Consider the following 25417-nt stretch of genomic DNA (forward strand, 5'->3'; position numbering starts at 1 on the left):
CATCTTCGTGGCCCTGCGCTGGACTCTTTCCAAGAGATCCCTGTCTTTTTTAAGCTCCCCAGCCCAGAACTGGACACGGTACTCCAGATGAGGCCTCACCAAGTCAGAGTAGAGTGGGAGGATCACCTCCCTTGACCTGCTGGCCACGCTCTTTTTAATGCACCCCAGAATGTCACTGGCCTTTTTGGCCATGAAGGCACACTGCCGGCTCATGGTCAACCTGTCATCCACCAGGACACCCAGGTCCCTCTCTGCAGAGCTCCTCTCCAGCAGCTCATCCCCCAGCCTGTACTGGTGCATGCCATTATTCCTCCCTAGGTGCAAGACTCCACACTTGCTTTTGTTAAACCTCATCCGGTTTCTCACTGCTCTCCAGCTCTCCAGCCTGTCCAGGCCCCGCCGAATGGCAGCACAGCCTCCAGGCGTGTCAGCCAATCCTCCTGTCCTAAACAGGATAAACTTCGCATCACCAGCAAACCTGCTGAGGGTGGCCACCATCCCCTCATCAAGGTCACTGATGAAGATGCTGAACAAGACCGGACCCAGCACGGACCCCTGGGGGACACCGCTGGTCACAGGCCTCCAAGCGGACCCCGCACCGCTGCCCTCTGCCGCTCAGCCCCTTCCCAACCCGCCCCACTGTCCCACCGCGCCCCTCCCCCACGCACCGCAGGGGCCGCGCACGCGGCGCCGCCGCCGGAAACCGCCCTTCCCGTCATGCCCCGCGCGGCGCCGCTCCGCCCCTCCCCACTTCCGCCCCTCCCTGGGCGCGGCCGCGGAGACCCCGTAGCGAGGGCAGGTGCGCGCGCAGCGGCGGTTGGCGGCGCTGAGGGAGCGCGCGGCGGCGGGCGGGGGGGGCCGGGCCCGGGGGCGGCCGTTACGCAGCTCGGGTTGGGGGGGAGGGAGGGGGGGGAGGAAGAAGAAAGAAAAAAGGAGAAGAGAAAGAAAAAAAAAAAAGAAAAAAAAGAAGGGGGAATTGGCGATAAAGCCGCCGAGCAACGGCCCAACGACCTTCCGCCGCCGCCGCCGCCGCCGGAGGGAGAGCCGGGCGCGGCCCCGGGCCCCGCCGAGCCGCCGCCATGAACAGCGTGGGAGGCGCCGACGAGATCGGGTGAGCGGCGCTGCGGGCGGGGGGCACTTCCTGCGGCCCTCGGGGAACGGCTCCGGGGGGGGCGGGGGGGGGGGGGGTGAGCTCCGCCCCGCTCCGCTGCACCGCGCGGCCCCGTCCCGCGGCCCAAGGTCACCCCGGCCCTGCGCGGGTCCCCTCCGTTCATCGCGGGACAAAGCGTGGCGTGCGGGTTCAGCTCCGGACCTGTGTGTCCGGTTTATTGCGGCGGCACGCGTTGAAACGACGTCTTGTTACGGCGTGTTTGGCTCGGAAGGGCTCTCCCCCCCCTCCCCCCGCCGTCGTGCACGGGGTGATCCCGGCCGGGCTCTGACCGCCCGCTGAGAACTTCTCCCAGCCCCCGCTCCACGTGTTGGAAGGGGAAGCGTGCGGGCTTGGAGTGTAAGTCGGGTTTTACGTGTGGGAACTGGAAACGGCCTCGAGGAGATGCAAATAAAGCTGTTTCAATTCAGAGCTTGCGGACTCCGCGCGTTAGAGATGGAAACTGCTTAAAAACTGCCTGTTAAAAGGACCGCTTGGAAGCACGTAGGCTCTGCGTGTTATGAACAGCAAAAGGATTCCACCCGAAGCCCTTTTGGCTGCTGAGCTCTCACTGATAGGACCGTTAATGTTGGAGAAGACCGCTCAGATGGAGTCCAGCTCTCAGCCCGTGGCCCCCCGGAGCCACATGTACCGTGTGGGCACTGTAACCAGCTCTGGATCTCCAGGACAGCCTTTGTCTCTGTGCTGCCCCTGGTGCGGGACAAGCTGCTTAATTACTGTGCGTGCTTAATTGGCGTGGTCTTAAAAGCACGAGGAGAGAGATAACAGTTTGGAGTGTGTCACTGCAAACAGCACGTGTTGTGTGAGGGGCTTGTGTTCGTAGGCTCAGCTCTGGAAGTAAGTTTTTCTTTTTTTTTTTTCTCATTTATTTTTGTTTTTCTGGACCTTAATTAGTAGTTTGTGTCTAATGAGAGGCAGCACAACCGGAGTGGTTTGTATGTCCTGGAACTGCCAGTGGGAGTGGGCTGCAAGCACGATGCTCCCCCAGACTGCTCAGCATTGGTCCCTCCGAGTTGTAATGGCGTTTAAAAGGACTGGATTTAAACCAGAGTGAGCGTTCTGTTTCTGTGCTTGATCCCCAGAAGCACTCGGCCACGGAGCTGGGAGGATGAAAAGCACAGTTGTAGTCATGTGCCTGCAGCTGTGTGAAGGAAGCACTGCTGTGAAAGGCAGCATGGGGTACAGGCCTCCAGCTCGATAGGAGCTGGGAATGTAACCACTTTTCTGGGCAGGTTTTAAGCTTAGAAAACAAAGTAAGAATTGCAACGGCTTTGGGCCTGGCAGCAATTCTGATGGGAGCGGGCAGTAATCAGTAGTTGCTCTGTTTCCAGTGGGAGAAAGTGCTGCTCTTGAGGTTGCTGCGTCCCCCAGGTCAGGGCTGGAGCTGTGCTGAGTGCAGCCGTGGTGGTGTGGTGGCTGGTAATGCAACTGATGGGTTTGTTGTGTGTAGGCACAGAGTTTGGGGGTTTTGGAGCAGCCTCTGCTGCCCTCAGGTCATCCTGTGGCACTCGCAGGGCTCTGTGTGAGCTTCTGCAGTCAGGAGGGCTGCTGAAGTCCTTTGCATTGCTCAGTGCTGTCAAACCAACCCATCCTGGTAGCCCTGCTCCTGGCTTATAAATAGAAGCCCTCTATTTACATACAGCTGCTGCAGTTGACCTTAGGCAACCCTGCTTTTTTGTTTGTTTAAATGTATGTAAGATGACTGCGAGTAATTAATAATGGAATTGGAAGGTTTCAATGACCACTGACCGTGGGGGAGTCCTCCTTCCTGCAGACAGCTTGGCGTTGTGTCAGAACACAGCTGGTATTTTGAATTGATCTTTTATGGATTGATCTTGTACACCGAGCTATCAAATGTAGCTTAAAAAGCCAAACCCATACGTGCTTGGCTAAGAAAACATAGCAGTGCAGAGTCATGGGCTGCCTCCAAACTTGGGTCTGAGCGTGGCATCAGATCAGATGACAAGTTGTGTTCTTAGAGAGCTTACCTGCCCCTGCATACAGCAGTGTGCCAGCAGGTGCGTGGGTTCCTGCTCGCGTCCCGTGTGTGGGGAGGGATGTGGAGACTCATGGGCAGCGTGCGTGGTGATGGCTGCTGGGGAAGCTCGGCTCTGCCAGAAGATGGCCTGTTGCTGAGGACTTGATGGTGTTGAATAAGCTCTTGAGCTCATGCCCTGAGCACGCCCTTTGCCAGCAGTGGCCTGGGGTTGGGTTTTCCTGTCTGTGGGAAAAAACTCGGTCGTCCTGAAGGATGCAGGCAGAAAGGCTTGCTCACTGAGAGGGCATGGAGGAGATGTGCTTGTGCTGTTAGCAGATGTGGTGTGATAATGGGGGAGCAGCTGTAGCTGCTGTCTCTGCAGCGCTGTGAAAGCTGTGCTGTGTGTATAAGCAGTTTCCTTATTTTCTGGGCCTTTCACATGTGCTTTACAGGCAGTTAGGGGTTTTTTTATTGAGAGACAAGACTTTTGTCACCTGCAATCCAGTGATGGAGGGGGAAGGTGCGCCTAGGTGGAGCTGGGCCTTTGTGTACCACTTGGTGCTGGGTTTAGTCACCCTCACTTTCATGTGTAGCGTGTATCCACTCTTGCAGCATTGCTTTATTCGCTGATAGTTCTTGCATAAGGGCTGTGCTGTGATGACATACCGCCGAGAACAGAGTCAAAGTGGAGAAGGGCTGCTGCTTTCTTGTTGCAAGCTGTCGCTTCACTGCTGCTCCCTGCACAGCACTGGCTCTGGGTAAGGAGTGGCTGCGTCCCACTGCAGTTAGCTGCTCCTGGAAAAGGAGGTGAGAGGGAGGCATGGGGCTGTGTTCTGTTTGATTGCTGTTAAATAGCTTTTCTTAGCTATAACTGAAGAGGGAGAACCTCATCTTTCCACTCTTAAGCTGTGGCTGTGCTTGGAAATGTCTGAGGGCAGGGAGGAGACAAAAGCAGATGATTCTTCCTTGAGGACTGATCAGAGAAATGGAGGGTGTTGTTGCCTTGTGCAGGCTCACAAAGCTACTCACAGAAGAGGCCTTGCACTGGTGCCTCTTGCTGAAAGGGGCCAAATGTAGAGGTGGTTTTGAACTAACTCTTAATTATAGAGTGAATTGTTTTGCATGGAAGTTGTGTCACACCCTGACGGTGATAAAGAGCTGCAAAGCAGGCAGCCTGGCCTCCTCCTGCTCCTCTCTCTGCACTTACCCAAGTCCTTTGACATGCTCCAACATGCAATGGAGCAGGTCTGGATGTTCTTTGTAGAAGATGAGGTTGGCTCAGATTTGCTTTAAGCATGGAGTTTAGTTTGGGGTTTCAGCCATGACTTTGTTGTATTTGGAGAGATCTGTATCGTGGTGATTGTAATGTGTCACAGCTCATTACTGCATTGATGCTTCTGCTGCTTACTGCTCACCTCCCAGTCTTTCCTTCCATCTCAGACTTGTTCTACCTTTGCTTTCATTTACCTAGAAAATGATGGTGAGCACAGTGACTGGCTTGCCCTTCAGGATGAGTGAAGGAGTAATACCTAAAAAAGGGGTGATTTCTGCTTTGTTCTTACCTTCAGTGTGAGGGTTTTCCGTGCAGCACAGTACCCTGCAGACCCAGCAATAAGGAAACCTGAGGGCCATCCAATGTGTAAACTTCAGTGTTACTTTTGCTGCAATGCCTCTTTTTACAGAGGGCTGCAGCAGCAGCACTGCTAATGTATTTTCATATGGTAGAAATGTTATGGCCTATTTAGCTTGTCATTCATTTTGCAGCGTTCAATATTAGGTAGCAAATGGATGAGCTCAGGCTTTGAACTGAGTTTCAAAGGCTTGGTGCAGGGCTGCGTGCACCTCTTGGTCATCAGCCCGGGATGTAAGTAGCTAATGGACTTGAGTGTTTAAATGAGGGTGTCTGGTCTTCTCTCAGCTTCATCTCAGAAGTTCTGGGTTTTGTTTGGAGCTGTGAGGATCCTGAAGCAGCTGTTCTGCTCTGTGGGATGTAAGGTGGAGCCCAGGAGGCCTCAGCAGCATCTGGCACCCCCTGTTGGGGTGCAGAGGGGCGAAGCAGGGAGAGCAGCTTCACTGTAGTGTCTTTGGGTCGTTTTTCAAGTAACTCCAGACATGCTTTGTAGGTATTTTTCTGAACTATGGAGTGTTTCTTGCTGGAAGTCCCTTCTTCCCCAGGAGGAGTAGCTCAGTGTACTTAGTGTGACGTTCTGTGTTATTTTTTTCTTCACTATTGCAGTGATTTCTCAACGTAACACTTTTCTCAAGTACTTGGAAGTAAGGGATTTACAGCAATTTAGCCTTTCCTCATGTTTTTTGTCTTCTATTTACATAAAAGAATAAAACATTCTCGTAATGAGACTACGACCTCTGTGCTCACGGCACACAGAGTGGATCCTTGAGTTCTGTGTGGGTCGTGGTGGAACAGAAGGTGGTTGTCACAATGAGGAGCCTTTCTGGTGGAGAGCAGAGAGTCCTGGGGCCTCGGTACCAAGAGAGCTGCTGAGAACAGCTGACTGTTGCTTAATGAGATGAAGCTGCTTTTGTGTAGCACCCTAACATGTTGTATGCTTCAATTGCAGAAAACTATTTGTGGGTGGCCTGGACTGGAGTACAACACAAGGTAAGCTATGTATTCTGCAGTCACTGAGCCAGTGCTTTGGGTACAGCCGACCTGTGCACAGACACTTGGCTTTCTAACAGGCAGTGCTCTGGAAGGAAAATTTGGTGGAGATTCTGCTGCTCTTTTTTATTAATGAATAACACCTTCTGTACAGAGTTCAAATGTATGTATGTTGATGTTTTACTTCTAAAGTGTTCTGTCACTGTTTGATGTTTTGGTCAACTCAGAAGATTAAAAACTTATCAACAGCGAAGAAGTATTTTAATATTACACTTCTTTTGCATAAATGGAAATATATGCTCTGTGTTTAGAGGGAGTAAAGTCTAACCACATTCAGGAGATAAGCCTGAACTTGTTCAGCTCGTTGCTTACCCGTTGTCTCATAGTTGCTAACACAACCTGCTGAAGTTAATATCTGGTTCTGTTTCATATATACTTTTTTTTTTTAACAGAAACTCTTCGTAGCTACTTCTCCCAGTATGGAGAGGTCGTAGACTGTGTAATAATGAAAGACAAAACAACAAACCAGTCTCGAGGATTTGGATTTGTCAAATTTAAAGATCCCAACTGTGTGGGCACAGTGCTGGCCAGCAGACCTCACACGTTAGATGGCCGAAACGTAAGTTGACTTTTGTTTTGTTTTGGGGTGTTTATTGATGGTTTCACTCTTGGTTTTGGTTTTTTTTCTGTTTTCCCAAACTGCTTTAAAGATCTGTTCCAAATCCTGATGTCTTATTGCACACTGGATGATACCAAAGCTGCCTGGTTGTTGGCTGTAGTTGCTGATGCTAGGACGGCTTTAACTTGGTGATCTGTACCAGTTTGTAGCATTGGCAATAGCTTTTATCCGAGGAGCTGCATTTCAGCAGCGCTGCGTTCAGTTGCCATAAACCTGACTTTCTAGAACAGTATTCCACACGCTAAGATCTGACCAAACTGGAATCTCTTCCAGATTGATCCAAAGCCATGTACACCTAGGGGGATGCAGCCTGAAAGGACACGGCCGAAGGAAGGATGGGTAAGGAAAGCTGCGTGGTGTGTCACTGCTGGATTCACTTGGGTCACACTCGTGTTTTAAAACCAAGTGTCAATCCTACTTCAGAAACGTACACTTAGAAGATCTGTTTTATGATGAGACTCCACGTACATGCAGTTGTCACTGTGTTAAATTTGGTTTGTGGGTTGGTGTTTTCTTTAAGCTCTTTGCAGTCCTTTAATGTGAGTTCTTCAAACCCCGTCAGGTGTCTGAAAGAGCGCTCACAGGACTGGTACTTCCTTCCAGCCCCCTTCACACCCTGCAGGCTGATCTGATCTCATAGAAAATGAGCACATGGCCTCGACCACACTCCCCATTTCTCTGATTCTCTGAGAAAGAGAGGGGGCTATAGCTGCCAGTATTGAACTTCTGAGCTCAGAACGTGCAGCCACTTCTGTTCAATGAGTATAGCAGACTCGAAGCCTGGAGGTGGCTCCCCCTCAGCCTGCAAGAAACCATTGCTCATGTTTCAGTGTGAGATGATAGAAGCAGCCAACTTCATTGTCCTTCTGACAGATTTTTTTTTCCCTCCTTGATTTAGCAGAAAGGATCCAGGAGTGATAACAATAAATCAAATAAAATTTTTGTTGGTGGGATTCCTCATAACTGTGGCGAGACTGAGCTCAGGGAATACTTCAAGAAATTCGGAGTGGTGAGTCATTCAGCGTGATGGCAGTTGTCTGTTGGTTGCAAGATGCTTTCTCTCTCCACTGCCTTTTCTCAGATTTCATCAAGCTGTCAAATTTTGGGTTAATTTAGACAAACTGCTATAGGCACATATTGAAGCATTTTGCAATACAGTGTACTAAACGTTCATCATCTTGAAGTGTATCTTGCTGTTTGTCAAAATCGATTGCTCTCATAAGAAGCTTGCTTTGCTTCTCCTGTCTCCTCTTGTTCACGTCTGCCTGATGCATTATTCTGTTTGCTTCCTGCAAAGTGAGAGAACATTCCTGAGTTTAGACGACTTGAGAATAATTATTTCTTTTCAGTTGATAACTTAAGAGTTCAGTGGAAGTTTTTTGTTGTTGTTTTATTGTTTTTGCACCGGCAAATGAGCTTGTACCTGAGATCCCTGTCATTGAGCGAGTGGTCAGATCGATTGAATTTTGCAGCCTCCTGCCATTATTTTGTTAACAGCACTTGTAAAACAGTGTGTGCAATCAGCTGGGTTCTGTTGCTCCTAAAATTTCCATTCCAGAGAGAAGCTGCTGCCCATGTTAAGCATCAGCTTGTCATTCACTCTGTGACCTCTAACCGAAACGAGTATAACTTCTGACTTTTTTTCTAGTTAGTTTCAGTTTCCCATTTATCCCTCTCTGCTGTGGCCTCGTTCTTTTTAAGGCTGCAAATTGCTCAGTTCATTTACTAAACTCAGCTGTACGATGTCGGGACACTTGAAGGTTCCCTGAGTTGAATTTCATACCATGTCCGTGAATGGGATCTGGCCATCTCTGAGTGGCATTTAGTGTGGTCTTTTGATTATTTTTTTCTAAATTGCCTTTCTCTAATTTTTCTTAGCAGCACCTAAGGATTTATTGATCCTTTCTCAAGTGGCTGAGTTTATCAGCAGTCCCATATTCAAGATTTAAGATGATCATTTTTAAGAAGCACAAAGGGCAGTGGCTAACAACCCTCTTTCTGGGGTGGAAGTAAAAGTGGAGGAGCTGTTCCACAGCTGTGGCACGTTATTTCTAAAGGCTCTTCCTCACAGACTTTTGTCTTTCTGATTCTGACCTCGGGATGGCCTGGGAGATACAGGGTTATGGGCCTCCAAATACAGGTGGCAACAGCTGCCAAGTGTAAGTGCCTTTAAGAGTAAGTAGCAGCACCTGAAACCATAGTACAGAACTTGGGAAACCAGTGGAGTGTCCATAGTGAGCTGTCCTTGGAGAAGCAGAGGTCCTTCTGTATATGGCCACAGAGTGAAGAGACAAAAGTGGGGACTGATTGTTGGCCATTGCGCTCAGTAAATAAGGCAGGTGTGAAGGAGATGATCTGGATGGGCTGGGGATAAAGGTGTGCCAGAGTCCCCAGTGGGGATCATTCTCAGCTGTTTGTATCCAGTAGAAAACGTTCCAGTGAGTGTATGTGGTGCAGTGACTTGAAAGTATGTTTCCTAGCTCTCACTTTAAGCTAACGAGGAGATCTTAATTTAAAATATTTTAAGATAAATCGACCTGAAGATGAAGCAGTGATTCCATGACATCACATGTGTCTCATTGACTGCACTTCTGTACCTGAGAGCTTCGAGGGCAGCTCCTTTCAGCTATTTGTTGCTGCCTTTGAAATAATTCCCTTTTTGTTTCAAGTTGTAGCTCATATTGATGCTTATTAAAAAAAAATAATCTTTGAAGTATTGGAACAGCTCTCAGTTTTTTGTTGGGTTTTTGTAGCTAAATGTGCAGACACTGAGTGTCCGTAACTGGTTTTTTTTGTGATGCTATTTAAAACATCAACTTAGAGCTGATGCTCTGCAGCACACTGATAGGCGAGCAATTCGGGGAAGCGGTGCATGTTTTTAAATGTTTGAAGCTGCAGCTTCTTTTTATGTTGAGAGTGAAAACGTTTTAAAATGGGCAGAGTAATCTTTCAGGGAGCCATGCTGAGGTGTGCTGAAAAGCAGAAAGCTGTGGGTTTTTTTTTTTTTACAGGCTGCAAGCAACCTTAATGCTAGATTAACATCCTAAGTGTGATGAGACCCTGGAAAGCCAAAATACTGCAGGGTTGTTTTGTTTTTAGAACAGATGAATTCAGGCTTTTCTTAAGCTCCCATGAAGAGCAGTATTCCCAATTTGTTTGCGCTGTGGTAGGACAGACTGGTATTGATGGCTGCATCAAGCATTTAATTGTGCTTTGTGGGTCGAGTGTGGGAAAGCAGCCTATGGTGACTGCTTGTAACGCTCCCCTGGTAGCACAGTTAGTAGAATTTCCCTTCTCTCTTCCAGGTCACTGAAGTTGTAATGATCTATGACGCAGAGAAACAGAGGCCCCGAGGTAAAGGCTGATCTAGTTTGTCCTTGAAATTCCTTCATACTCTGCTATAGTCAGATGGCAAACTATTTCATACCATCAGAAAAAGGTAGATCTTTTTTTTTTTTCCTATGTTGCCTCAGGAAAAAAGAATAATTCACTGGGCAGATATCACTTTAATTGTAGACTCTTCATCTCCAGCTTTAGTTGCTATCTGTGCATTTACAATCAGATGTTTCACATTCATTTTCTATTTCTGAGGTTTTTTGGTTTTGTTTTGCTAGTTTTTGTTCGAATTAAATTTGATTCTTGAGCCACTCCTGTGGTTTAAGATACTGTAGGAGGAAAAATACCATCAGACATTCCTCCTGTTCCACACAAAAGGTATGTTGGTGTGTAACTGCATGGGGGTGCACTGGTTCAGAGTACTTCTGAACACAAGGTTAGGGCATCATCCATCCATGATGTGCTTTTTGTTTGGTAAAATGGCTTCACTTCAAACTCAAGAAAAGCAGTTCTTAGCCTACATGACAGCATATTTTTGCAGTGTATCTTTTTTTGATTGGAATATATAGCCCCGTATGCTAGACTGCATTTTTTTTTAATGATGGAAAAAATCGTTGAATTGAGTTGGTAGGATTTGGTCAGAATATGAAGCAGTCCTCATGTCATCCACCTTCCATCGCATCTGTCATCTGGTTTGACTATCAAGAGGCAATATTTGCAATAAGTGAAGCTTAGTTGCACTTAACCACCTAGCAGCATGTTGTACATGCTAGAGAATAGTTTGCCATCTGAACTTTCATTTCTCCTCTGCCTCATTATTAAGAAATATATTCCTCACTTCATATTTATTAAGCTGTTAAGTCTTAGTTTTATTTTTAATTTAGACATACATCCTTAGTGACATATTTAAGTGTTTCATAGTAAAATATGGTAATGTTAAGTAAGTTCTTTTTTTTTCCTTTTCTCTGTGAATTGTTTGACTGTGATTAACGATATCTCTTTAGATTTCTTCTCTCTAGGTGATAATTTATCACAGAGGTACAGGCCAGTTCCACAGTCAGAGGAGGGACGGGCTTTGTCTTTTATTGGAGTGTAAACGAAGTTTCAATATATTTGTGTTTTTTGTTTGTTTTCCTGCCTTGGCTATCTTAATCTTCTGTCAACAGATGACTTCTATTTAAGCAGAACATAAATTCATCCGTTTATATGCTTTAGAGCATCTAATTATGAATAGAGGAAGCAGTGGAGACCAAGATAAGGGCAGTTGAGCATAACTTGTGGCTGAAGTTCTGAATTATTTCAGCAACTGCTGTATCATCTATGTCCTTGTGATTTTTATCCCAGCCTTGCTGCCTCTGAGCAAAAGGTACTAAAATATCCCTGGTCTAGATTAATCCTGGTCTGCGTTAATGGCTTCTCTGCTTAGAGCTACACTTAAAAAAACAGAAACAAAATAAAAATGAATAGGAGGCTTCAGGATTGCTTAGGAGGCTCTGGCTAAAAGCAGAAATGGCAGATCTGAAAACCTATCTGTCTCCGTGCAGCGTGCAGAATGCTTTCTCTTTAATTCATTGAACTTCTTTAATGGTGTTCTTGAACCGTGTTGCTTTGGCTTTCATTTTTGTTCTCTTAGATTCCTTTTATGTAGTGTGGTAACTAACTCCTCTCCAGAAATGGCCTTGTTAATCCTTTGGGGAAAAACTCCTCCTCTGTGTTGGAGGCTCCTGGTCACGCATCCCACAACACATTTTCTCTTGCTTTCCCTTTCTGATCTGTATTCTGTTGTACAATGCTGTGCAGTCTCTCTTCTTGTTGTCCTTTTAACATGAGACCTAAATTACTATATAAAACTTTAAAAGCCCACTGCGCTGCCATCGTCTGCTTGTATCATCCTGAGCTTTACCTGCCTTCCACTTACCATCCTTGCATTTTGAGTAGGTCCCTTCCTGCAGGCCATTTTACCAGCCTGCTGGTAGAAGGAGACACAGATTGCCCCCTGCTACTAATCCTTACAGCACTCTTCTGCCTTCAGCTTCTTGGAGGAATGCTGGGAGCCAGGTACCCTTGCAGAGCTGGTTGTGTGTCTTCAGGTAGCCAAGTAAACTCTGCTTAGTTGCATTCCCTGCCACTCCTGGTTAGCTCTTCTGCAAGCAGTGCTTTCATCAGAATTCCTTTCAGAGCCCCCAGTACAAGCACAGGCAGCCTCGTTACATCTGAGATGAAATAGTGCCTTTGTTGCAGTCCCTGCTTCTCATGCTTTCTATTCTCTGCTAAACCAACAACTGCAAAGTAATTTACAGGTTCTTGCTGTGTTCTCTTTCACTTGGCTGCAGAGCAGCCTCGTTGCTCTGTTTGGTAGTCCACTCGGATGCCTGCTAAGTGCAAAGAGTTTCTTCAATCTTCAGTGAAGTCTTGTCCTTTGAAAAACGAAGTGACTTTGTCACTTCTGCTGTCCTTAAAATTTCATGTTCTTGGACTTCTGCTGTGTGTTGCTGCTTTCTTCACGGTTCCTTATGTTGTGACATTTGGCCCTTTTAAAATGCTTACCCCTCCCCTTTTTTCTTTACTGACTTCCTCAATGACCCCTTCCTTCTTTCTTCCTGGCCAGCAACCCACATCCCATATCACGACCTATTCCTCTCCTTCAGTTAAGTGTGCAGCCTGCAGGCATAGACAGTACCCATCATTTTTCTTTCTCACCCCTCTCAAAACAAAGGCAGCAGTACGAAATGTGTGCTTTAAGTACAAATCCTTTTCTTTTGGCCCTAATACTCAGATTTGAACCTCGGACAAATATATTGTGATGAAATGCTGCTCTTGGTTTGAGGCAGCTTTCATCACAGCTCAACAAAACTTCGTTTATACTGCCAGTCTCTTGTGTGTGGGAAATGCTAAGTTTTTTTATTTTACTTTTATTTAAGTGATGTCTTTTGCTCTTGTTGCTGACAGCAGAATTTGACCTGCTGGACTCTATTTTGGCCTGTATCTTTGTGTATTTTTTTATATATAAACTTTCTCTACAATAGGCCTCTTTGGGCTTACCCAACCCAGTTGGATAAGCTCAGAGAGACACTAACTGTTATAGATACTGTATCTCTGTTTAACGCTTTAGAGCAATATATGGCTGCTGTCAGCACTAGCTGCAAAGCAAAATGCAAACCAAGGGGGAAATCTTGGGTTTCAGAAAAGCAAAGATGCATCCATGTTCCATATGCTTCTGATGCTGCACCTCGTTTTTCTTTCTGATTTTATTGCTCTACCCTTAGCTAATCTGAAGAATGGCACAATTTGTGTACTGCATGTGTTCTTATCTTTCCTGGGATTTGGTTGTTGTAGCAGCCATGAGTGGTTGATGGCATGAACCAGGCTCTGTGTTCTGTGAGATTAACCACGGTTTTGCCACTCTCTCGGCAGTGTCAGCAGCTACAACCTGAGAGCAGTGGTTCTCAAAGTGTAACCTCATAAAGGGATTCAGACCCGGGGTTTTGCCTCATTTCCAACATGTTTTACTGTCATGAGACTCCCGTGCCCTCCTGTCCCTTATGGCCTTTTAAATAGCTGCTGGATTCAGCTGAGCTGCCAACATGAAGGGCTATGGTCAGATAAAAGGGAGTGAGTCACCCATGGGGATCTGGAGCAGTTAGCAGCAATGCCGTGAGCAAAAAGAGGGACTGAGAAGCATTGCATGGATATTCAAGAGCAAAGCAGCAGGAAATGTAAGAAATAAAATAGGCTGAGACATGGCAACAAGCATGACATTCAATATAAGCAGCACTGCTTTAGTTATCAGGGGATGCCATGTTGGGAAGAAGTCTTGTCTATTAAGTGCTTTCTCTTAGATGTGGGGGGAAAAAGAAAAAAGACCAAACCAAAAGCAAACCTTGAGAACCTCTGATCTAAGTTGTTAGTTTCTGAAGCTTTTCATTCATCCACGGAGTGGTAAAATTTTTTTCATGCTTTAATAGCTACATTTGAAAGACAACTTTGTTGTTTTCCACGGGAAATATTTCCTGACTGGAAGAGTGGGATAAGGGATGGGAGGAAGTTGCTTTGCAGCTTTGGGGCGCAGGGGCAGAATAGGTTTTCTCTGGGATTCTAGTCTCAATCTGAGATAGGGGGAGGCAAATTGCTTGACTTCCAATTCACTGTCCCACAAGTACTTTGTTTTTAATCTTGTGGCACAGTTACACTTGCAACTATACTAGCCCTTTATTTTTTTTTTCCATTTCCTCCTAGGAAGGTTAGGAGTAAAACCAAGTTGAGAAGTGAACTAGCTTAGTTTGTAAGTTGCATGTGTGAAAGCAAGATGAGGCATTAATTGCCGAGCTACCAGAAGTATCCATTGCAGTTTTCTCAAACTGACTTTATTTTGTTGAAAATTTAACACAAGTCTTGGTTATCTGAAACCCCTGCTTGAACCCTTGGTCCGCCCCTAATACTGTTCATCATCCTGTTTTGTGTCACAACACCCTGCTACCTTGATTCACTCTTCGTCGTTGGCTAGGTTTTGGATTTATTACTTTCGAGGACGAACAATCAGTGGACCAGGCTGTCAACATGCATTTTCACGACATCATGGGCAAAAAAGTGTGTAGTTGTAGTTTTATTTTACCTTAAGAAAGAACCAAGTCTTGGGCAACGAGCAATTTCACTGGTGAACAGAAGCAGAGTTAATGATTCAGCTAGATGGGGGAGCGTGCAAGTCCAAATTCAAGGCTTTATCCATGAAGGTGGGGAAAGTCTTCTGAGTTGGCTTCAGCAGCTGAGAGGGGCAGTTAGCTTCCCTAAAAGGGGCAGAGGTCCCAAGAGCCTGAGAGCTGAGGTGGTGGGTGGTTTTCTTGGTGGTCTTTGTTTTTTTTTTCCCTGTTGAGTTGGGTAAGGCCTTGTGCTACAGACCTGGAGGGTTGTGCTGGCTGAATGTCACTCACACTGGGTTGAACTGCTGAGTACTGCTAAAGCACTGCTTTGCTTCCTGGGAGCGAGGGTAGAAGTTAGGAGTTTCCAGCTGTTGGAAAACCAGAATCCCAATGAAATCTGAGTTGTTCAAGGCTTGGTTTAAGATACCACTCCTTCAGATGTGTATTTGGTACTCACATTTCGAGGTGGTGTAGCACAGGCTGCTGTCTATAAACTCCAAACTGAAATAAAAGAAAGGAAAAAAAAATAAAACCTGAACAAAAAGAGCCACACAAAACATCATGAAGGATTGGTTTTTAAAAAAATTGGGTCACTTACTGTGAAACTTTGGTACAAACCCACGTACTCTATATAGTATTTAATCACAATGCAGTTAAGTGACCTCTGGTTGTTTCATCTTCATACTGTGTTGTCAGCAAATGGGTGTTTGATAGGGAGGAATCTTTTATGCTTGCTTTGAAGTCACTCAGCAAGGAGCATGCTAGTACTTGTGGGGGAAAAAAAAAAGAAAAAGCAAAGCAAATTGTTGCAGGATAGCCAGGTTTTACATAGGGAAAATCACTGCTTCTGAAAGAGAATTTAACCCTGAGAAATTCCAGTTGAATTTGAGTCCTCTGTATCCACAGTTTTAAAAGGGAGATGTTAGAACTGCAAACCTTAAAATGAATATGCTTCAGGGAAACCCAACAGCAGTGTCATTTTCCTTACATTTTGACTCTTAGAAATTTGGCGTTGTCTTCTAAAGCTGGGAAGGTATTGCTGCACATCAGTGGCATGCTGTATGGTTAATTGCACAGCACATAGTGCTTTTTATCCCCATGCACTTGTTTTAGGCTTGAGAGGTGGGCTGATTTCGTCGGTGGTTTTCTCCTTCTGTGAGTGGCTCAGCACTCCCATGCAGGAGCAGCTGCACTCAGAGCCCTAGATTTATGCACGTGGGTGAATGTCTGTGTCCTGCACACGTCCTCTGATCTTCCCTTGCACTTGGGTGTGAGGCAATGCCAGGAGCAGCAGGCTGTGTGCATGAACAAAGGGCAGCTGGTCTGCTGCTGCCTGCTGGGGGGAGAGCCCTGTGTGGGCCTTCCAGAGTCACCTCCTGCACGGCTGCTTTGCAGAGTGCTCACTCAGAGTTCTCCTTTCTTTCTCAAACAGTTTCTTTCTGAAAGTCAGAGTGGATTGGTCTGGCATGTTTTGGTGGCACAAGAAGCAGAAATGCACACTGTGCTCTCAGGTGCTGCCAGTGGGAATGCCCTGCTTACTGGTGTAAGTGGGCTTCAGGCAGGCGAGCGTTAGCATCACCACCAGGAGTGCTGGGTGGGGATTTTTCAGTCCTCAGTTTGGCAGTTCTCTGCTTCCAAATGTGCACTGAAATATTAATGGGATTCTTCCATGTAGATAAATGAGCAGCAGCTCCTGGGCTCCCTTCATTGGCTAATAATGCCTACTTTAAAAAACGGTGTCCCCCTCTTTCTGGTAATTAAAAAGGTATTGCTGAAACGAATCCATATGTTGTTGAAAGGGGGGAAAAAAAATTAAAATTGCAAGAAGGACTCTGCTTTTGTAAGCAATAACCGAATTCCCTCAAGGCAAATGTGTTAAGACTCATTAATTTGAGCCCTTTGAAAAATTCCCTTGGTTCCTCTCTGGAAGGGCCTTCAGCTGACAGAGATTTGGTTACTGTCATGTATAATGTCCTTGGGGCTTCGGTGGCGGGCTGGGGGTGGGGGCTTTGTCCTTGCCTTGTGCCTATTTCCTGTTTGTTCTCTGACATGAATGGTTTTTAAGACATGGCAGGAAGAATTCTGAATACTTTATTTTCCATACTACTCAGGCCCATTGATGATTGAGATTTATTTTCTTTGTACTCTGGCACCCATTAAAATTAATCATAAAATAAAAAAAGGCTTTAATTCAGCATGCATGAGTGCTGAGAGTGTTTCATTAAATGAGAAACTGGATTTTTTTTTTTGAGGGAGAGAGGTTTATATTGAATGTGCAGCTTATTTTAAGTAGGTCAGATGCACTTATTTGATGCCTCAGAACACTAGGACACTTTATCTTTGAATAAAATAAGTTAAGCACTGTGGCTTACTAATTTTAAGAACAGGAGGGCTTTTGTCACTGACTTAACACAGTATGAAGATTTGCTTCTTATTGACTCAACTGTCCATTTTTATTACTTGCATGTTTGTTTACTTTTTTGTTAGATGTAATGTAAGATTCTCTTATCACATCCATTCCCTCTGACATTGTTTGAGTTAATTGAGATTCTTTAAGCGTTAGCCTGGGGAAGGTAAGTCTTTATCTTCCATTAGACATTTAAATAAATTATTAAGTTTAATAAAAAAAAAAAAGAAAAAAAAAGAAAAAAAAAAAAGAAAAAGCAAAAAAAAAAAAGCAAACAAAAAACCAAACGTGTGTTTCTCAGGTATGAGCAGAACTGAAATTGTAGTTAGATGGGGTGGGCTTAAACCGTGGCTTTCAAATGAACCCCAAACTCTTGCGATGGTTAAAGCATTAGTACCCTTTTTCAGAGTGTACTCTTTACTCCAAGGTTGCTTTTTTTTTCTGGAAAAATACCATCTTTCTAACTTCTGTCTTAAATGTTGAAGTAGTCCGTAAATAGTTGAAAACACGATGCCTTTTTTAAGTGAAGAGTCGTTGTAAGAGGGTACTGCTGTTTTAAGATGAAAGCAAATGAATATTGTACGATGATGAAACATGAATGATTTGTAGGATGTGTTTTGCTTGAAATGCCTCAACAGTAGGACTTACAATGTCTTACCATCACGTATATTGTACCTGAGAAACATTTTAAATTACTGGCCTTAAGTTTAATAATTAAGTACTTAGACATAAGTCGTAAGATGCTAAGTGTAGTCTTAAGTGTAATTAAGGGTGTGTGTGAAGGGAAGGGGGGTATGCTAACCTGCACCATCTCTCCTAAAAGGCAACTCTGTTTGTTTAGGTGGAGGTGAAACGTGCAGAACCTCGCGATAGCAAAAGCCAAACTCCAGGGCCACCCGGTGCCACTCAGTGGGGAAGCAGGATCATGCCAAGTGCTGCCAATGGCTGGGCAGGTCAGCCCCCTCCTACCTGGCAACAAGGTTATGGCCCTCAAGGTACTTCCTTAGATGTGGCAGGATCACCGCTGGGAGAGCATCTTGTCTTTAAAGCGTTGTGGTGGTTGGGTACATCTGTCAAATGTCAGAATTTCCAGATTTATCAGTGTTATTTCTGCTGTGGATTGTTGATAGCAGAGCAAAAGCTCTGTGTGTCAGTCCTTTCTTCTTTTTCCCCGAACCCGTGGCTGGGTAGGACAGAAGGCGGTGGGTTGGGCAGAGCCTAGCACGTTCCAGGCAGTCCTTCACCTGCTCCATTTCCTTCCTCCTCTCCCAAAGTCAATCAGTGTGGTTTTTGGTTGTGTGGAGAGAGAAGGTGCTGAGGAAGCTCAGCAGCTCAGGCTGTGGCTCCAGCTGTGGGAACGTGACCTGCCTGAGACCCAGCTGGGAACTTAGCTGAAATAACAGGTTTTGGAGGATGAGGCAGTTCCAGAGGAAGTTATAAGTAAAATTTGAAAGGGATGAGAGAAAAACAGATGGCCTTGTCTCTAGATTTTATTGCTTAATGTAGCCTGGAAAAATAACAAGCATCTCTGGGGCTAGCAGTGGTGCAAGAGAGCACTTACTGCTTATAATGGTCTTGATTTAGCTTGAAGCCTTGAGGGCTGGAAGGAGCAGCCATGTGTTTTGGTTTTGATGGCTGTAACCCCCACAAGATTTCAAAGATGGGATAAATATGCTGAGTTGATCCAAAGACAGTTTTGATAACTTATGGAGAAATACAGTGGGATAATTGAGTTGCATTCAACACAACAGAACTTGCTTTCTCTGATATATGAGAAATTTTCACCTGGGGGGGGTTTAAGGAGGTAACAATGCTTCATCTATTGCTACAATGGTTGATACCTCAGTGGAGGGATTGCTTGTTTCCCCATGGTGCTTATTAACTTGAAAGCTGCAGCTGAGGCTTTGACATTCTGCACAGATGTGCTAATCTGCAACTGCACAAATTGAGAAACTAGATTAGTTTCAATGTGGTTATTTGTAGGGAAAATTATATCTGATCTACTGGAAAGATTAGTGTAAAACGTAAATGCATTTATCTTTCTAAACGCTGCAGCGAATGAAGAAGATGGTGTTTTTATGGTTCAGAAGCTTGAGAAATAAATAGGATAAAGCTGATAATGTATTAAATACACTTTGGATGTGCAGTCTGCTGTGATTCTCAGCATTTTGATTTTTATAGTGTAGATTCTTGGCTTGGTGTGCTTACAGTTCTTGAGCGCTCCGTCTGATTGGAGCTTGAAGGCTGCTGGATGTTTCTCCATTATTTGCTGAATGATTCAGAGTCTTTTGAATTTTTCTTGGCCCATAAAATGTAGATCTGTAAGGGACACTGGGAGGATACCTAGTCTATCCCAGAGCCTAGGGCAAGATCAGCCTTTCTCTGAATTTGTCCTCTTTCATAGTACACAGCTGCAGTATGGGTGTAAATTGCTTTTTCTGCTTTGTTTTAGGGATGTGGGTGCCAGCTGGACAAGCAATTGGTAAGTATGTTATGTGGGTGTGATCTTAACAGAAAGACTCCTGAGTGGGGGCGTGGTTTCTTTAAGAACCCCCAGTGATTTGTGGATTTCTGTCATGTTCAACAGCTTGTACATTTAAAGGCTTGGTTCAATTTGACCTGAAGGAATGAAGGAGAGGACGCTGTATTTGTAACAGAGCAGTAATGGGAGCTGACGTGCACCCTGACATTGCCAACCACATTAATTTGGTATCAAAGCATTGTGTTCAAAAATGCCATTATTTATGGTAGAGATACTTGGAGGAGGAGTGCTAGTCCTGCCCACAGCAAGAATTCAAGGAGAGCCGAGGCTCATCAAATACCTTTACACCAAGCACCCCATCTACAGAATGCTGACTCAGCAGCTTTTCACCAATTATCCACTTCAGTTCCTTGTTTCTTTTCATTCTCTAGGTGGATATGGACCACCTCCTCCAGGAAGAGGAGCTCCTCCGCCACCTCCGCCGTTTGCCTCATACATAGTTTCTACACCTCCTGGAGGGTTTCCACCTCCACAAGGATTCCCCCAGGGCTATGGCACCCCTCCACCATTTAGTAAGTGCCCTGCAGGAGCTTGAGCACAAGCCATCACCAAATTCAGTCTCGAATTCTTGCTCATCTTTCTCTGGACTCCTTAAAATCTGTGCTTAGCTGTTTTGCCTAGATTGTGTATTCTGAGTTACGATCAGCTGTGTTTGTCAGGTAGCTTGGTTCCTTTTTTTCCTGGGTGATGTAATAGTTGACATTCTCCCGTTTAAAGCTGTGTTGCTAAACAGACTGAGGTTTGTTGCATGCCCCTATTACAACGCCTGTGAGAAACCTTCAGGGATTATTGCACGGTGGCATGGGCTAGACACAGGCTGGGATTTCTAGAGAAGCTTAAGGAATTAAGGTCGCAAGTGACATTGGAAATGTAAATAGGATTAGAGCATTTGTGCCCTCAGGCCACCTCTTGACAAGTCTGGTCACAAACTTGGTTTTAAAATGATAGGGAGTACTACAGCTATCCAGAGTGCTGTATTATCCAGTGAAGGAACCACTTGTTAGGGACAATTTTTTTTTCCCCCCTCCTTAGCTCTTGAGTAATACAGTTTCCTCCTGGTGTCCTTGCATGAATTTGTTGCCATGTCCTGTTCTGTCACGTTGTGTTAGTTGGTTGCTGGTGTGGCTGTAGTCTTCCTTTGGGGTGAGAATTTTTTTTGTGTTAGGAGGTAAGTTGCCGGGACCTTTTGGGGTGAATTATTGTATGCCCAGCTACAGGTAGCAAACATTTTGACTTTAAGAGTAGACTTACAGGTATTTAGGAGGAAGAAAACAAGTGGGTTATACTCCAGAGCCGTGCAGGAAGTCAGGGTGCTGTTTTCCTGTCATCACGTGTATTGCACTTTGTGTTTCAGCTTTTGGTTATGGTGCTCCTCCTCCTCCACCTGACCAGTTTGCCCCACCTGGAGTACCCCCTCCACCTGCCACTCCCGGGGCAGCACCACTAGCTTTTCCTCCACCACCACCGCCATCTCAGGCAACTCAGGACATGAGCAAACCCCCAACTGCTCAGCCAGAATTCCCTTACAGTCAATTTGGTAAGTAGCTGCATGTGAAATGAACTCAGCTTTATCCTTCTCCCTCCCTTTCCTGAGTTTCTTTTCTACTTGGGTACAATGTCACTGTTAAGAAACTGTTTGCTAGCACTGACAGCACTTCTCTCAAGGGTGGTGCCAGCCACCAGCTCCCAAGTGATCCTTAAATCATCTGGTATTCCAACCAGCAGATCTCTGAACCAGCTCTAGCCACTGCAGAGTGGTCTTCAGAGGTGTGTGTGCTGATAGGATGTGTCACTGATTTACACTGTGCCTGAATGTAGTTAAAACTTCTCTCTAATAGTTTCATGCAGCTTGTAGTCAGCTTGTTTAACTGCCTTCGAGAGGTTGGAGAGCAGACTTAAGTAAGAGTAGTACAGAGAGGCAAGGGTATTAAAATCCAAGCAGTGTGCTTGGATCCAAGCTCCCGTCCTTGTTCTCTCCTGTCTGTCACAAGCTGTGGTTTTGTCAGGAGCACATAATGCTCTGACCATTATTTGTGCTCTGTGAGTAACTGCTGGAGGTAGCAGATACAGGTGTTGATAGAAGTGTTCTCAGGCAGCCAGATAGTACTATCAAACAAAAAAAGAGCTCGACAGGCACTAGTGCTCCTGACTGAAGTGTCCCTGTTTGTGGAAACCAAAAGGGCATTTTCATACTGCTTCTCCACTCAGTCCTGCCTTTGAGCAGTGTTGTCCCTAAGACCCATCTGTGGCACAGTCATTTTTCTGAAGCCATTGTTATCCATCATTTTCCAGTTCTGGAGTCAACTTTGTGCAGTAGGTCTGTGGATTAAGATTACTGTCCCCCAAAAAAGGATTAACCTTCCAGGTGCACTGGTAAAGCAAGCATATTTTCTCCTGTTGCTGAACTTGAAATGTTCAGTTTGTTACCAATACACTTGCTGTCACAGAAAGCTTTGTCCTTGTGACTCAGGAGGAAGTTTTTTTTTGTCTTGCTAGAACTTTTTGAATGGGAGTGGGCCATGCTAAATAAAACACAACAGCATTTGTAATTTCTGTTCATCGGGGTGCCATTATTGGTGATGTGATGGGGGTCTGGGGAGAATCTGCATTCCAACATCATGGAAAATTGTGGAGGTTCCTCTCTTGGGGGTGTGCAGTACCACTTGCCTCCCATGTATCCCAGGAAGCCTGTTTTCCAGTGAAATACTTACAGTGCTTCTCATGAATCCGAGTTGTGGGTGGGGAGGAAGAGGTGCCTGGCAGTGCAGTTTGACAGAGGTTAGCTTCACAGCAGTGTCTCACATCGGTCGTTTTTCAGCCTGAAGTCTGTTAGGAGCACAAGTGCTGGCAGAGGCAGAGGTATTTGCTGTGCTGTAGTACAGCAGCATCACCCACCTGTTCCTAAAGCTGTATGTAAAATCTTCTGAACTTTTTAAAAGAGCTTCAGCTCTTGACATGTTTGCAGATTCATTAGCAGCACTGCTGTACAGTGGGCAGTCCAGCTGATCTGCATGTATTTACATAAATGCATAAGGCTTATGGGCTTTAAAGAGGCACTGAGTTTCCTAATTGTTGTGGCATTTTCAGATTTGTCCTGGCTTGATGGCATCTTAAATGCTGCTGTGTTTACAGCTAGGATGAATGTAAACAACAGTAAATTAAACACTAACTTGGGTGTGCCTCCCTCACCCTGCAAAATGATCTCTGCACGGGGCTGTCTGGGGTTGGTCACCCTGCTCTCCTCGTTTCTCACTAGGGCTGGGTACCTATTCTCAAGACCCTACAGGCTCTTATGGTCAGGCTGAGCAGTGGGAGACCTAGGTAGGTGGTGCCTCTTTACAACCAATGCTCTTGATATATCTGCCTCGGGGAAATTAACCTGTGTTTCTTGCAGGATCTCTTCTGAGCAGGTGGGGGGGAACAGTGCACTCAAACCTTTACTTGTGCAAGAAGGAACCAGACAGTTCTGTATGTTCATTAGCTGACTGAAGTGAGAACCCAGACAGAGGTATAAACGATGCTGCTGTCCACTTCCCAAGCTGCTGCACTGACAGAGCTTTATCTTGTGGAACCAAGCTCAGGTTTCAAAAATGAGAGATGAAAACAGTAATGAGTAACACAGCTCATTTAGGAAGTGGAGCCCTCGGAGAGGATGGTAGAGCTGTGTGCCTCGTGGTGAGGTTTGAGCTGAGAGCAGGAGCTGGGGCAGCGACAGAAGCCAGCGTGTACTGAAGTGTGTGGCTGTTCAGCTTCATGCTGCAGGCTGCCTTGGTGATAAACACATTGAGAGCTCTGGTTTTCTCAGCCTGAGTGCTGTACCACTGCACCACATAGCGAGATTCCTTCTGAGCCTCACCCCTCGGCAAACAAATAGGACTTTTGGTGGTCTGCTTATCTTTGTGTGGAGGAAGGAGGGAAAAAAAGAGACTGGATTAGTGTTTTGAGTTAATAGAAGCCTTGTGGTAGACATGTTTTAAGTCTCATTAGAGGTAGCAAGCCCTGAGAGACAGGCAGAGCTTGAAATTGAAATGCTGAAGACATGCTAAGAGACTTTGTTTTGGATTAAGAGAGTTAAACCTGCTTTAAGCCTGCACAGGGAGAGGCAGAACTGCAGAAACACACTGAGTAATTAGGGTTCTTAATACCATCTTTTATAGCAGAGTCTTACACTGATGCTGCTGTTATGATTAAGAGTTGTATTTAATTAAGGGAACTTTCATTACATTTCTTAATTTCGCAGTGTTCTTAATTCACATCTATTTGCTTTCTCATATTAGCAGCAGGAATTCCTTTCGTCTTTCTCCCCATTCCCAGTTTCTGCTGAGTCTAAATCCTCCCTTCTGTGTGTGTGGTGCTGCAGAGGGGGCAGCAGAGGGTGCAGAGCTCTGCAGGTCAGGGAAGGACAGTGTGAATGCTCACCTGCAGTGTGCTTGAGACAGTGCTGAGGTTTAAAGCAGACTGACCTCTGATGTCTCAGTGCTGTAGGGGATGTGTGAGAAGGGCTGTGGAGTTACTGCTACTTCCCTTGAGCTGAGTGAGAGCTCTCTGCCATCTGCTGCAGAGGGGTGGGGGGTGGAGTCATGCTTTTAAAGTGGAACTTTGTTGTTTTGGAGTTAGAAGGGATGTTAAAGCAGCAGGCTGAGCTCTGAGCTTTGGGGGAAGCGTTGGTTCCTTCTGATGGCCGCTTTGGTTCTGTTCTCAAGTTTGTAGTGGGTGGAATGGTCACAGCCTTCAGGATCCTGCTTCACCAACTGCTGCTCCAGTTTAATAGCTGGGGTACCAGTAGGACCTCCTCGCTGCATCTTCAGCTCTGCTGAGTGTGAAGCACTAGCTTCTAGCAAAACAAAAACCAAATATCCCTCTGGTGTGAACTGCCAGCCCTTCAGCAGGCTGCTTCAGGTGTCTGAGCAGCAGTAGTGTGACAGCCTTAGCTCCCAGCCCGGGTAGATGAAACCTGCCATTTCAGCATACCTGTCCAGTTCTGCTTTTAACCTCGCCATCACAAAGCAGAAATGTTTTAGGAGCTGAAAGCAGCCGTGTATCTTAAGTTTAGGTAGAGGGACTGCATGGGGGGGGGGGGGGGGGAGTGGCTTCAGGTGTTGGATCTCTGCTGCTCTGTGTGTGTGAGTGGTACCAGAAGCTAACCTGCTGCTTTTCTCCCCTTCTCCCCAGGGTATGGACAAGACTTGAGTGGTTTTGGACAAGGTTTCTCTGATCCCAGCCAGCAGCCCCCTCCCTACGGAGGCCCCTCGGTGCAGCCATCCAGTGGCCCACCCGCAGGAGGAAGTGGTTTTGGACGAGGACAGAACCATAACGTGCAAGGATTCCACCCCTACAGGCGCTAGCATGAGCTGGCAATCAGGGAATTGTGTCCACGTGGGATGCCTGGTGGCAGCCAGGCCCAGGGATCCCAGACTTCTGAACTTGTGACAATCACATACTTGATGGAAGAAAGACCTAACAACATTTTTTTTTTTTGGGGGGGGGGGTGGGGGAGATGGCTTCTGAAGGCAAAGCTGTGGGTGTTTGGACTGCAGTTTTTAAACATTTTCCTTTCTCTAACCCATCAGCACAAATAAAGAAAATGTCACTGGTTCAAACTACAGGGTTTTAAAAATGTCTTCAGCTTTAATTCAAAACTTCAGGTTTCTTTTTTTTTTTTTCCTTTTTTTTTTTTTGGAATTATTTTTTTTCCTGAGCCTTTGTTTTACCGTATATTGTAAACTTTTATGTTTAAAAAGAAAAAAAATATATATATACATTTACAGATTGTGAAATTTTTAAGAGAAATTTTCTACTATGTATGCTGGCTTATTTTTTAATTTAAAACAGGGTTTCCATTAGCGCTGGGGGGGGGAGGGGGGCTGCAGCTCCCTTGCTCCCCACGTTAGCGGTGGAGCGGATGGTTCAGAAACTCTGGGAGTTAACAGAGATCTACTGAGTGTGTTTTGCATCTGTGCCGATGGAGAGGAGGCGGGTGCAGGGCACGGAGTCACTTGGGAAGCTCGGCGTTGGATCTGTGCTTCCAGCTCATTCAAATCCTCTGTGGA

General features: G+C 45.7%; 1 protein-coding gene across 5 annotated transcripts; it reads left to right on the top strand.

The window, feature by feature from the left end:
- The first annotated feature begins 949 nt into the window (after nucleotides 1-949).
- Nucleotides 950-24743, top strand: DAZAP1 (DAZ associated protein 1). Of its 5 annotated transcripts, none has more exons than XM_065748782.1 (12): nucleotides 950-1111; nucleotides 5726-5766; nucleotides 6219-6385; nucleotides 6719-6784; nucleotides 7344-7454; nucleotides 9751-9799; nucleotides 14286-14368; nucleotides 17667-17820; nucleotides 19278-19307; nucleotides 19739-19879; nucleotides 20722-20904; nucleotides 24540-24743. In XM_065748782.1, exons 1-12 carry the CDS (start codon nucleotides 1080-1082, stop codon nucleotides 24710-24712), a joined length of 1230 nt encoding a protein of 409 aa, XP_065604854.1. In that variant the 5' UTR covers nucleotides 950-1079; the 3' UTR covers nucleotides 24713-24743. The 5 variants fall into 5 exon arrangements, with proteins under 5 accessions (XP_065604854.1, XP_065604855.1, XP_065604856.1 ...); XM_065748783.1 differs by having other exon boundaries at nucleotides 7347-7454; XM_065748784.1 differs by lacking the exon at nucleotides 6719-6784.
- Nucleotides 24744-25417: the final 674 nt, after the last annotated feature.

Source organism: Cyrtonyx montezumae, unplaced genomic scaffold (assembly GCF_038088225.1).
Source record: "Cyrtonyx montezumae isolate F1298 unplaced genomic scaffold, pur_monq_1.0 scaffold_51, whole genome shotgun sequence".
In the NCBI taxonomy this organism is placed as follows: domain Eukaryota; kingdom Metazoa; phylum Chordata; class Aves; order Galliformes; family Odontophoridae; genus Cyrtonyx; species Cyrtonyx montezumae.

What these genes read in the sequence shown, in the direction of transcription:
- DAZAP1 (XM_065748782.1), top strand. Translation starts at nt 1,080, where the DNA reads ATGAACAGCGTGGGAGGCGCCGACGAGATCGG. An exon ending in ACACGTTAGATGGCCGAAAC is followed by an intron (nt 6,386 to 6,718) that starts GTAAGTTGACTT and finishes AATCTCTTCCAG; the next exon opens with ATTGATCCAAAGCCATGTAC. An exon ending in ATTCCCTTACAGTCAATTTG is followed by an intron (nt 20,905 to 24,539) that starts GTAAGTAGCTGC and finishes CCTTCTCCCCAG; the next exon opens with GGTATGGACAAGACTTGAGT.